The sequence below is a fragment of the Brachycentrus maculatus genome, unplaced genomic scaffold (genome assembly GCF_059751285.1).
Source record: "Brachycentrus maculatus isolate JH-2025_06_01 unplaced genomic scaffold, ASM5975128v1 h1tg000395l, whole genome shotgun sequence".
In the NCBI taxonomy this organism is placed as follows: Eukaryota; Metazoa; Arthropoda; class Insecta; order Trichoptera; family Brachycentridae; genus Brachycentrus; species Brachycentrus maculatus.
This window is the reverse complement of record NW_028281144.1, coordinates 263539-277990: the sequence shown is the minus strand read 5'-3', so window position 1 is coordinate 277990 and position 14452 is coordinate 263539. Positions and strand designations below refer to the sequence as shown.

The following is a 14452-nucleotide window of genomic DNA, read 5'->3' as shown; positions in this document are numbered from 1 at the left end:
TCCTTTAATGACACCTGAAGCGCAGGATGAGAGCTTTCATGTATTTAACAATAAATACAAGTGCTAATACATATACGTTACGATTCAGTACCCTATGCTAGGTGGTAGAAGAAGAATGAACTATAATAAATTGCCACAATTTTTGTACATTAAAGAAATACTCGGCTACCGTTCTTGAAATACTTGGCTACCGAAATACTTGGCTACCGGGTTCGATTCCCAGGGGGGGTCAAATAAATATATGTGATTTTTTCACTGTAATATTTATTCAATATTACCCTGATGCGGAGGGCTGATCACTTCATGTGTAAACGATAAAGATAGCATTGCGTTTATATTAAGCAGTGCCCTATGCACCATTGGGTGCGGTTAAAGGTTTTATAATAATTATTATAGAAACACGAAAAATTTTAATAAGGTTTTTTTTCAAATAAAAAATCGGTATATATGCATAAAGATATTTATTGACATGTAAATTATAATTTGAGTAACAAGGAGTGGGTTATAACCTTAGCAATATGACATCCGTTAATTAATTATCGCTAGAGTGTCTGAGTGCACTCGAGGGACAAACTAATACCGAATTAATTTGAATTCTATTACCATGACCTACCTGCTAGAAGACAGTAATATGCACAAGTACAAATGTTATACACCCCTACAACGTTGAGATAGTTACCCCTTATCTTAGGGAATGATATAATTTTTTAATTGTATTTTTACATTTTAGCGAGCGGAAATGACTGAAATGAGTCATTTAAAATTAAAATACAATTTGAAAACATTGAAATCCCTATAACATCCCCTCCGACAAAGCGGTTCCTATATCAACGTTATAGGGGGGTTTACTGTATTTTTTTTAAAAAATGAACATTTCACATTACTATGGTAATATGTCCGAATGATATTTTATACAAATATGTATATTACTATCTAGTACCTACGTAACTTAACCATTTCAGTGCTGAGATTTTTTCTTATACGTATGCTAAAAGTGCAAAAGATTTTTTTTTCTCAAAAATGATCTATTTCAAATTTAGTGGACATTGTAAGGACGAAAACATAATTTATTTTGTTTTAAATGTATTATTATTTTTTTACTAAAAATTACTTCAATTTGTTTATTCGTGAATAGCATTAACGAATCGGAGCTTTGGAAACGCGCACGCTGGCGCCATCGTCGCTATATCGACTACCGCTCTTTTTACAAAGCATACCTAAGTCGATATATCGGTCCTCAGCACTGTAACGGTAAATAATACGCTAATTATTATTTTACCTGGTTGGAATAAATAACCATTATTTGGACGCTGGAAATTAAAACGGTTTACAGGCAAAACTTTAATAAAAATTATATATTATACAATGATGAAAAGGGACAAAAGATGTATAAAAAATCAAAGCCAATCTTCACCATAATTATCAAAATTGATCAACGATGTATATGGGAATTTTGTATGTCCTACTCGACATTGTCAGCACTAAGATCGCTTACATAGTAAGTCAATAATCATATCGTGGTGTGTCCCTATTATCACATAATTTGTCTTTGATTTGAGCTTTCATCTTTCCCTTTTCCCCTTTTTAATTTCTCCTGTCCCTCTTCCAGGTATTTTTATTAAATTACAAATGTGTTATTTTGTAACTGAATTGGTACAAATACCTGTTTTGTGTTACTCGTTAATGTAAATGGATTTATGTAACCATTCTGTTAAATTTCCAAATAAAATAAAATAAAATAAAAATAATGGCGGGAATTTTGGATAGCTTGCGTTACATGTGAAATCACAGTTTAATAATACGATTCGAAAAAATGTAAATAATCATTGTTTCTTAACCTATCCAGGAGTGAGTTATTTAAAGATGTTTTTTTTCTTTTTTATTATATTTATATTAAGTTATTTAAATATTTTTTTTTTCTTTTTTATTATATTAAGTCGATGCTATAAGCAACATATTTTATTGAATAAAAAAATACATTTGGACCAGTAAACATGATTCATAGAAACATGTATAATTTTGACATGAATCATGTTTTAAACACGTTTTGATATAAATCATGTCATAAGTCATGTTTTGTATTGGTCGTACATATACGACCATACTCCTGGACAGGTTAAGTCCCAAAGTGTTAACCCTTTTCGTTTTCCAACATCGGTAAGCTTTTTGAAAATAATAGGCGGAACTTTATAAAGATAATATTATCAATGTATTTTTATTACAATCGTATTTTCGTAAATACATTATTATATTAAACGTAATTCAATAACTTGAAAGAAAACACAAAACATGTTCCATTTTTTTACACTTTGAATTTTATTCATTTTTGGAGTATTATAATTGCACACATACTTGCGACAACAAATAAATAACATTTTAAAAAGAGTTATAAATAAATGTAACTTATAATTATATTTAGTATTATAAACATAAAATAATATATTAATTACTAAAACACATACATAAACGACTGCTGGTCGGTATAAATACAATAGAAATAATATTAATGATATTTTTTTTACATATACAAATATCAAATTTAAGAGCTAAGCTCTTATCTGTACAACACTTCCCACGGCTCTCTGATCAAATTCAGGTTTTCCAGATATTGATACAATATGACGCCTGCCTTCCCCTTTAACGCTTAACAACTCCTTGGTCTTCCTCGTCTTCTATTCTCTTATATTTTTCTCTCATAATAGTGTCAAGGTCGTCGTGTGGCAGGATACATCGCTCACTCCTTTCAAGAACGTCATAAATCAAAAAACTTGATTTTTCAGGAGAACGTTTTTAAAGTAAAAAATATAATACAATGTTTTAAAAATAAATATGAAGCCACTTTTTGAACTTTTAACTGTGCAACAGATCTTTTTAGGTAAAACCTGGAGGTTTTTTCTTCATTTGAAAAATATTTAGTATATTTAAAAAAATAATTAAACAATGCCTTTTCTTCAAAATGCAAAAACAACACTTTCTGCCCTGTAGCGGGTAAATATTAAGTTAAAAATATGCCTATTTTGCTGGGATATAGTACATTTTCTGGGCATTCCGAAAACATGCACATCTGAAAATTGACGATTTTTTTATTTATGACGTTCTTGAAAGGAGTGAGCGACATCTTATATTGTCTATTGTATCTAATAAGGTTATTTTTTCCACACTTGGTCAATCTTTCCATCCTTTTCCAACAACACCCAAACGCATTATAAGTATTTAATTTACGGTTATGGTTATATTTGCTTAAATACCTGATAAATAAATGTATTACCACTAATTTATTTACTTTAAAAAAATACACAATGCAAATAAATAAAAACAAACCATAGTGATGACGGTGGAATCAACTGATTAAATTAATCGTTATTTAATATAATTTATGAATAAGAAAAAATACAACACGGACACTAAAACAATGCAAAAATGGAATGATCGAGATTAAGGTCATTCATAATATTATCTTGGTTTAGTCTTTTTTATATATATATGTATTTAAGTAGAATTAATTATTATTGAACACGTTTTTTTTTTATTTTAAATCAAGAAATGCAATAATACGTACTTACATATTAAGTATTAATATTAGATATGCATATTTATTTTAGGGAAGGTAATATAGGTGCCTAATTCAATTTCAATCAAAAATTATTAAGGGAGTCCATAATACTATTGTTTAGCTCGTTTCTACAATAATTAATGAACAGAACATACTGATGTATTTACTTACATATATTCGCATAACCTATATTTTAAGGGGTTTTTCTGCAGGTAGGTTAGTTAGGATAGGGACAATCATTATTATAAAGTTTTAATATAAATAGTCGATATAAAAACTACAACATTGGCACCGAATATAAATAATAATAATAAAAAAATATTTAAAAAAAACAACGTAAAATTTAACAAAAGATTTAACCGCCAAAAATATCACATTACCTCATAATTGTTTATCCCCTAATGTAAATGATTATTAACATTGCCTGTATATGGTATGAGGGATTACTAAACTGCATATTGCACAACATACTACATTGTAACTCGACATTTATATCGTGGTGTGTCCCTAGTTTAATACAATTTGTCTTTGAATTTAGCTTTGATCTTTTCCTTTCTCCCTTTTCCTCTTTTCCTTCCTACCGTTCCTTTTTCATGTATTTTCACGAATTTACAACTGTGGAATTTTGTAACTGGAATAGTAAAAGTACTATGTGTAACATGTGAATGACTTATGTAACTATTCTGTCAAATTTCCAAAAAAAAATACCGATTTCAATTTAACCAACTACTCGCACTACCGACAATATCGCGAGTAATGTATATGGACTCTAGTTCCAAAGATCTAATTAAAAATGGAGTCTTCGGTAAAAGCTCCGAGGATTCTAAAAGAGTTCTGTTTGAGGATGGCCCTCATGATCTGTAGCGAGTGGTTGGACGTGGTGGACGGGCGGTGGGCGGTGACGCGCAGCACGAACTCCTTCTCCGCGGGGGTGGAGAAGGGGCTGGCACGAGTGCCCGCGGGGAGGGAGCCCGCGGTGGCGGCGCGCTCCTCGCGGAACAACGCGCACACCCTGCCGCCCACCTGGCCTCGCGCCCCCCCGGGCACGACAGTCTCGGACACGCCCGCGAGATCTGTCAAGAACCGCTTCACGCCCTCATCCGCGATAGTCTCTTTATCGTACCCCAGCTTCAACTTGATGGACAGCAAACGGGCTACCGCTACTTCTATAGCGTACACCTGATCGGCTAAAGACTTGTATTTGTCCGCTTCCGCTCTTTCCCTCGTGATTTTGGCGGCGCACGACTTGAGGCGGTCGAACAGAGGCTCCAGCTGCGGGAGCTCGGGCTTATTATCGCATTCTTGGCCTAGTTTTTCGATCACCGCTTGCGTCAGGGACGGCAACAGCAGTTCCACTATTTGAGAGATCCTCCTCGACTCGAAGAAGTGCAATATTTTCTCGCCTTCTTTAGTATCGTCGAACAGCCTCCTCTGCCTCTTGGCGGGAACCGGTTTGGCGGAGCCCCACACCTCGATCCACATGTTATTCGGTAAGAGCATGCGAGCGCTGAGGTGCCCCTTTTTCGTTTTTTCGTCGTCTGAATTTTCCTCTACGATCCAATCTCGAGGAGAGTACCACCGTATAAAGTCTTCGAATATGGAACCCGGATTCGCGGCTTTGAAAGACTCCATATCTGACAAGAGAGACGCGCTCATGATCCTGGCTATGGTCTCCGAGCGCGACGGGTCGGTTTCTAGCGTCAACATGACCTCGGCATCCTGCTCCAGCTGGTCCTCAGTCTTGGGAACGGGTTCTTGGGTAACCGGTATGTACATTTGATCGCCGGATTCCAGCAATTTTTCCTTACCAAATTTAGCGAGCCTTCCAACTGGACGATTCCACAACGAGTGTTTTGTGGTTTCCGTCACAGAGTCGCTTGTATTTTCATCGTCGCTGCATTCGTAAAATTCATCTTCCGTATCGCTGGAGTTTTCCTCTACGAGAGTAGAGGGTTGTAGTGCGGCAGCATAACGAGCTTTCCTCCGGTCAATGCACACATTTAACATTTGCAGCTTTTGGTGTAGTAATGATGTGCGGGAATTAGGGAAGCCCTCCATAATCCTGTGAACAAACAAAATAAAACTGCTTAGTATGTAGGCGTTGGTACATATAATAGTAGTGATGCGCGAGAATCAGGGAAGCCTTCCATTATTCTGTGGACAAACAACAATCTTTTTTATTACAACTCGACGGTAATATTGCATTACAATCCGATTTTCTACAAAAACCAGTACGCGATGCCTACATAAAAATGAAATTTATTTCCTGTTTTATATTATGGGCATACAGTATTCCATCCAGTGAATTTGTCGAGCCTACTATTTATGCACATAATGCTTCTCGGTGTTTTAATTACGAATACGTCGATATATAGACTTACTTTACTATTGGTCTACTTTACCGAGGAAACATACTAGTTAAAAGAAGATTGCTGGTTTTACTATAAAATGAATAAACGACGTTTGTCATTTACTTTCCATATAACGCAGAAAATATTCTCTAATGCTCATACCGGGATACGAACTAACTTTCTTTTGAACAAGAAATCGATGGCACTATTAAACTATAGATTGTTCCGGTGACTTTTATATAAACACTGTTATTTTCTTAACGGTGGTTTATCTTGAAATTACGAGCGACCTGACATCAAACTATTTGCGAAAATCTGCGCATTTCACGCTACAAGACTTGCTATAGGTAGCACCATATATAATACTATACATCGTCCCTTTCCCGGCGAATTATCGCATACCCCGAAACCCCATATTAAAGGAGGAGGGAGGAGTATACCGTATATACCAGGGATGATGAACCTATGGCACACGAGACTATTTTGCATGGCATGCAAAGAAATAATAATGATTTTACAAAATATTTATATTTAAAATATATTAGACTTACAAACGAAAGTACTAATGCTTGTATTCTATTAAAAGCTACCAGCTATGAGCCCGGTATATAAAAAAATGCATTCAACAATAATAATGAAGTTTCAAGGGTTCTACATTTTTTTGATTAAATCATTTTTTTTATTTATTTCTTTTGTTTTCCATTAATAAGTACTTTTTCGATGTATTGATGCTTTGTTTATATTAAAAATCTGAAGTTACACAAACATTTTATGCATTTTTATTTCCTTGGTATGTGGCACGCGACACATTAATATATTGAAGAAAAAAATAGCACTTAGGCTCAAAAAGGTTTGCCATCCCTGATATGTACCATACATATCTCGAGTTTTGTAAGACATATTTTAGGTAAATTGAAAATGTAGATTTATCGTCTATCTCGTGATATAGGATAATTTTATCTGCCCTATCCTTGGGTCATTTCATTACGTACGGCCGTTTTGTTTTTCAAATACCTCGAGATGTATTGGAGATATTTAGTTCAAATTTAAAACAAACGAATAGTTTCAATTTTTTTCTAGGGTAATTTCGCTAAGCGCGAACATTAACTTTACAATATATATAGTTTTGCACGATACAGTTATTATACAAATTTTATTAGCATAATATTCTTAATCGCTTTCATAACTGATTATTCTTTTTTCGTAAAACCTATTAATACAATTTTAAAAATTATTGACACTTTTACGAAGTTTAATATCTAAACTGCATTTTTCTGTCGTTAATAAAATATTTTTTTAGATTTAACCACTGTAAATAACACGTATATGAATTTAACTCAAAGTACAATTATATAGAACTTGTATATAGTTATTAAAAATTAGCAAAAAATAATTCAATACATAAAATACTCGTCTAATGACAATAAGAATTTCTTGGGTATTTTTAATTGATACTTAATTGATACTCAAACTTTGTTTTTGGCCACTTTTATTTTTGCTACTTTTTTTTCAATCGGTTTCGACAAGCATACTGTCATCTTCAGGGATCTATAAACATATCCAACCCTGAAGATGACAAGGTGCTTGTCGAAACCGGTTGAAAAAATATCCGAAAATATAAGTGGTTGAAGAAGTCGAAAATAGCACAATTATTTAAAAAATAAATTTAAAAAAACTTTAGATCCAAAATACCAGTGAAGCGGGCGGGCAAAGAAAAGTTTAACAAATTTATGAGACGAATGTAGTTGGTAATAGAAGCAGAGGAAGACCGAAAAAACTTGGCATGATCAAGTATTTCAAATACGTGAAAGTAAACAGATCAGAAGTCGGAATAATCGACGGGTATGTATGAAGAGGTGCATGAATGTGGTAGATACGAAGATGTATTGATGTGGCGTTGTCGGTGTTTATTATTTTTTAGTATAGAGCAATATTGATAATATTATTCTATATTTCTCTGTCAAGGTACACAAAGTAGACCGTGGGAATCCAATAGCTATTCAATGAAGTTAGAACAAAGATTATTTTAATTACGGCACGAAAGGTAATATAACGTAGCATTACGAAGAAATCATTTATCTTAATTAATCAATTAAAATTACCCAATACGTTCTCGCATTGTTCTCTTTTATTCTGGTTATGTAAACTCGCTAATTTATGTAATATATAAACGGTAAAACATAACGGCCCAAGTGATTTTAAAATTTATAAAAATAAATAAGTATACATAAATGAGTGCAGGAAAGATGCTGATTTAGAAGTTAGCTCTTAATCTACAAGCTTAATGTACAATACCTACGTATCCAATGTGAAAAAAAATTGTGCTTGTATTCCGGTAAAACAAATTTATGAACCGAAAATGCGATCTCTCAAACGAATTTGCGGCAAAACGATTTATAACAGATGTTTGAATGGTGAAATAAGAAAGAAACGCATAGCTGAGATAAGCATTATCGATAAAATTAAGAAAGGTGTGTTGAGATGGTTTGGACATGTAAAAACGAATGAGTGAGGAAAAAACGGTAACATAAATTTATGAGGCGAATTAAGTTGGAAAAAGGAGCAGAGGAAGCCCGAGAAAAACTTGGCATCATCAGGTACGTCAAATACTTGAAAGTGATTAGGTCAGGAGTCGAAATAATCGCCGGGTATGTATGAGGAGATGCATGAACGTGGAAGAAGCGAAGAAAGTATGCAAAGACAGAGTGGTATGGCGTTCTATTCTCTCTGCCTACCCCTACGGAGATGCGATGTGATGGTTAGTTAGTTTTATTTTTACTGAATCTATAATAACTCAACGATGAACAGAATTCGACATCATTTTTTTATTTCTTTAATTTGGTGCCAAAATAAACTGTTCACCACTTTAAACTATGTTTTATTTTTTTATAAAATTGGCTTCGGCATAAATAAATAAACAAACAAAAAATTAAAAGGTATGTATATGCAAATTTTATGCATTATAAATGTGGAAATCTTAAGTTTATAAATGTAATGGATGGATGACATTTTGCTTGGCCATGTCAATAATGACATAGCAATCCTTTTTAATGCAGATAATACTTGATGACAATCATTATAAAGTGATGACAGACGATGATATACGATATAGAGAATACAAAAGCCTTGATCAAAAGTACGTTCAATTCAATGCATTAAGGTTAATAAAAGAAATATGTATTCACATAAGATTTTTTGAAATTTCACTAAGTCCACATGTAATTCAATTAAGTACCTATCTTTATTTTACAGATGCACACACATTGTTCAGATAAGATATTGGTATGCCTACGAATTGCGTAAGAAATATATCAAAACTCATCATTTACATTTTTTGACATCTCAACGTAGATGAAGAAGAATATGAAAGTCTGGGCATTTACAGGGCTAACGACCTGTCATAAGCTTGGTAAAATGATCTTTTTCTTCGCTTTTCGTCATTTACACGCGCTTTATTTACACGCGCGTAATAATTTATATGAAAATTTTAATTAAAATTCGTCGATTTTCGAAGTGATTGAATAATTGTCTACATACTGATATAATACAGCATATCGTTTACTCCTTTCAACAACGTCATATCCCAAAAAACTTGATTTTTCAGGAGATCGTTTTTTAAGTTTAAAAATATAATACAATGTATTATTTATAAATATCAAGCCACTTATTGAACTTTTTACTGTGTAACCGATGTTTTTAGGTAAAACCTGAATATTTTTTCTTCATTTGAAAAATATTAAGTATATTTAAGAAAATAATAATACAATACCTTTTCTTCAAAATGTAAAAAAAATACTTTCTGCCCTGTAGCGGGTAAATATTAAGTTAAAAATATGCCGCTTTTGCTGGGATAAAGAACATTTTCTGGGCATTCCGAAAACATGCACAACTGAAAATTTACGATTTTTGATATATGACGTTGTTGAAAGGAGTAAGTGATAAATAACTATCTAAGTAATAACTAAAATTGGTGGGGTTCGGTACCTCCAACACGGTTAAGAGCCACCCAGTTAAGCGCTTCAGTATAAGACGGGAAATGTATGATGATTGTAGTATGATTCCTTCCAACTCCACTCGCAAATTAACATTATTATTAATTACTCGCATTGTGTAGATATGTGTTGAACATTATGTCAGAGTAATGAGAAGTTCTTAGGATGATATACGGCAGAGAGTAGTTGTGGAGAGCGCAACAAGTGGCCGCTCGCACCTGACTGCCGACATTAACTCGTTCTGTCGGTAGCGACAAGTGGAACAATCGGTCGTAGAGATCATGCCGTAGAAAGGCCCGGGCAACTTGACATTCCAGCTATCGTCTTGCCCATCTTCATTCGCCGGTGCGTCAATTAATACTATACAAACGCTCGCGCGAATCCGTTTTGGTAACGAGGAAAACAAACACATAACAAAATGAGCTAGCACGAGTTTTTTGTTTGTTATCTTCAAGTTTATCTTATGGAAAATAAAATACGAGTTATAACTTTGACGAAAATTTTGAAACCCGGTCGACTGGAACATCAGATCAGACATTATTGTGATGATGTCCGTAACAATGAAACACGGTCACTAGTCAAATAAAATAAAATTGGAAAAACTACGTGGGTGTTTTTTTTTCTTCATGTACCTAATGTAATTATTTCATCATTCATAATACAACTAGTTATATTTTTTTGTGTACTTCTGTTGAAAACAAATCATTTAAAAAAACCTTTATCCGCAACCGATGGTGCATAGGGCACTGTAGTATATAATCGCAGTGCTATCTTGATAGTTAACACATGAAGGAAAGATGATCAGCCGTCCGCTTCAGGTACCAGTCCAGGGTAATATTGAATAAATAGTGCAGTGAAAAATCACTTAAGTATATTTATTTGACCCCCCTGGGAATCGTACCCGGGACCTCCAATACGGTAGCCGAGCGTGCTGGCCATTACACTACGGAGGTGGACAAATGTACTCCTTACAAGAATCTACCCACGAATTTTCAGAGAGTTGTATAAGGTGCAAACCTTGAATTGTATCATCAGTCTTTTTATGGTGTTGCTTCTTAGCAATAAGCTCGCCAATCAAGTTAACACCGCGTCGGTGTGGTACCCAGTGCACCGTCTAGATGAGGATAGGAGTCAAAGGAGAAAAGTTCCGTAGATACAGCACTATTTTTGATTCGTAACACACCGTTATTCGCCAATATGTAATCTGTATTTGAATAATATGAGATTGGACTTGGAACATATCTTAACCCTTTCCACTCTGACCATTTTTTCTCATAACTGATCAGCTACTCTGATCAAAAAAATGCGACGTTTTTCTACCATTAAAATAAATATTTTGGTTCCCTAATTTTGGGACACTCTGTCTGGCAATTCGTATGACCATGTTAATTAAGATTAACTGTATTTATTTGATATATTTTTTGGTAGAATATAATTTGGTGATAGAGAAATCAGTGATTAAAGTTATACCTGCGCCGGGTCAGACATTGTGGTCCACGGAGCTGCCTACTAGAATGATACGGGCCAGATTGTCTAGCCTACAGAGTGGTAAGAGTTAAGGGGCAACTCGCAGTCTTCAAATGTACATTTATTCCGCAATTATAAATATCGACATGTAATAAAACACCTGCACTTTCATTGTTTCCTGACTTTAAGTACTTGCATAGATAATGATATTATGTTTCTTTTCATCTTCCGAATACTTTCCTTTTCTAGTTTAGCCGAGTTTCGTTATTATTGCTTTCGTTGAGCACGACTCTTCTCTTTTGTCGCAATAACTTTTACGAAGAAAATTTAGCGAGAGTTTCGCTCCAGTTGGCAAGTCGCCTATTAGGCTGCCAATAGAACCACATATTAAGGGCTCTCCGCTCGGTTATTGCTTCCGATGATCGTGGAGTGCAACCGACGTCGAATTATATACATTTAACTAGGCTTTTTATTATTAAACATTCTCTCGTAAAATAATTAAGTTGTATTGTGTGCACGTAGATTGCTACTTAAGTTTTGAGATTGACAAGTAAAAATGAATATTTATAATTGAAAATGACTTTATTGTTTTCCAAAATATTCACTTTTCCATGCGTTTGAACCAATTTTCGATTTTTCCAGTCCGATTGAGGTACCTCCAAAACCTCCTCCTATTGAGGTACCTCAAAACCTCCATATAAGCAGAAGAGCAGTGCCTATCCTAACTTACGCGCGTGACATATAAAAACGCAACCAATACGTACCCTTCTATCTATATATTTTATATTGTGTCATGTACTTACGTTCCATCATATTGCTATATATTCATAATTACATTTCCTTATATTCTATATGTAAAAGCCTTACAGGTGTATATATCAAATACCGATAATAATATTGAATGTATCGAACCATAATATACTTAACTAAAACTAACTAACTAACTAACCATCACGCCGCTTCCCCGCAGGGGTAGGCAGAGAGAATAGAGCGCCACACCACTCTGTCCTTGCAAACATTCTTTGCCTCTTCCACGTTCATGCATCTCCTCATACATACCCGCCGATTGTTACGACTCCTAACCTGACCACTTTCAAGTATTTGGCATACCTGATCGTGCCATGTTTTTCTCGGTCTTCCTCTGCTTCTTTTCCCGCTAACATTCGCCTCATAAATTTGTTTTACCGTTCTTTCCTCACTCATTCGTTCTACATGTCCAAACCATCTCAACATAATAAATAACTAAATAGTGGTATTTACCAAGTTAAAGTAAAATATAAAAATAATAATTCGGGCGCTTTAAAAATTTAGTATTGTAACAGATTTTTTTTAAAAACTGAAACACACATAATGAAAACACATCAATATGATTTCATGAATTCGACATGACCTAGAGTCCTAGAACACGCGACTGCACTTATAATTTGACCTTCATACAAATACAAGTACATTACATGGTTTATTTTATTACAAGTATAATGATAATAATGAATCCGCTCCAATAAATTGCCCAAATTGTTCACAATCAAGAGTGCAGCGTTCCATAGAGTGACATAACACTTATCGCATTTCTATTTTGTATACGGGACACAATTTCTGCGAATTAAATTTTATTTACTTATGCGAGTCAGCCAACGGAACAGTTACAAACATGACGAGATTGTAAAACACATCGTTCACCAAAGATGACACACAAGCAAACGAAAATATTCTTCTTTTAACCCATATCCGCACTACATGATACATAGGGCAATGCATCAAATTGCCGGAGTTTTATCTTGGTCGTTAATTGCAAGAAGGAAAGGATATCAGCACTGCGCTTTTAGTGCCATTCCAGGGTGATATTAAATAAACACGGAATGAATGTCACTCATATTTATTTTAACCCTCCTGAGAATCAAACCCGGAACCCCTATCACTGTAGTCAAACGCGCTTACTACTACCTACGGTTTCGAACAAAAAAAATAATAATACATATCAACTTCTAACATAACACAAGTTTAATTCAATTTTTCGACACACATTCAGTTAAGCAATTACCAATTCAGTTGACCAGTCATTTAACCAATTTGTGCTATCACTCATTAAAGAGCATCTCCAGACTGTCAACATTTTTTTCAAAAATATTTGTTTAAATTTGAATGTAAATATTTAAAAATTCCCATTTATTTCACATTTTTTATTCGACAATAATAAACAAAATCTTCACAACATTTTCAGTGTCTCCAAATACTTGTTCACAAAATCTGGATTATCTCCAATTACAAAAGTTATGTTCATATTATTTTTGGACATCTCATCAAATTCCATATTCTTCTTCATCTTTGATGAGATGTCAAAAAATAAACAAAATCTTACAGAGGTCACGGACAACCCACCACTTACGCCAAAGACAAAGGCGAAAATAGAGCCCGATGTGAATACTAATTACAGTCGGGTGTGATCATTTCGCTCGACGTTCCTGAACGTGCCCAACCGAAAGGCTTTGTGTGTGGACTCTAGACTATGGTGATGGCACAGGTGAGGCATGCAGCAATGCGAAAACAACCAACAAGGCCGGCGCGGGGCTCCGCGGGCCGCCGGAGGGGGGGGGCGCCGGGGCCCCGTCCACGTGGGAAGGCTCCGCCGCGAGCAATGACCCGCGCTCAGTTGTACACAAGCCGCCGCACTGGTCGACCGCCTCAACAGCCGACTCTCCGACAATCGAATCGACAATACTATTATACGAAAACTTTCATACATACGCATGTGTGAAAAATGTCAACGATTTTTTTTAATGAAAATATTGTGCGTGCCACCTGAGGAAATTTTACAGTGAACTAAATATGTGCTTTGGCAGGATAGTGATTATTAATAAATAAAATGATACGTGAATAGGGGTGTTCGAAGTGTCCACTAAGTGGATCAGGGAAGAGAATTTAGCACCAAGAAGATCAAACACAAACCATGGATTTTAAAGTGAGTAGGATAGATTCTATGGTGGTGGGTAATTTTAGGCTTTTTATTCTCACCTTTGTCTGCACCGAATGGTGCATAGGGCACTGCATCACTTCGACGCAATGTTACATTGATTGTCAATTACACGAAG

At 34.7% G+C, this 14452-nt stretch overlaps 2 protein-coding genes across 4 annotated transcripts in view; one reads left to right on the top strand and one right to left on the bottom strand.

Annotated features, from left to right (window-relative positions):
- Positions 1 to 4121: 4121 nt before the first annotated feature.
- The window catches only part of Rab3GAP1 (RAB3 GTPase activating protein subunit 1), a 42583-nt gene continuing 32252 nt past the window's right edge, over positions 4122 to 14452 (bottom strand). For both annotated transcript variants that reach the window (XM_088270741.1, XM_088270742.1), the window contains exon 4: positions 4122 to 5615. In XM_088270741.1, coding sequence (XP_088126867.1) covers positions 4337 to 5615 — 1279 coding nt within the window. In that variant the 3' untranslated portion in view covers positions 4122 to 4336. The remainder of the gene's footprint in view (positions 5616 to 14452) is intronic.
- Positions 14012 to 14452, top strand: part of haf (leucine-rich repeat and fibronectin type-III domain-containing protein hattifattener) — a 28267-nt gene continuing 27826 nt past the window's right edge. For both annotated transcript variants that reach the window (XM_088270740.1, XM_088270739.1), the window contains exon 1: positions 14012 to 14322. In XM_088270740.1, the coding sequence (XP_088126866.1) occupies positions 14311 to 14322 (12 nt within the window). In that variant the 5' untranslated portion in view covers positions 14012 to 14310. The remainder of the gene's footprint in view (positions 14323 to 14452) is intronic.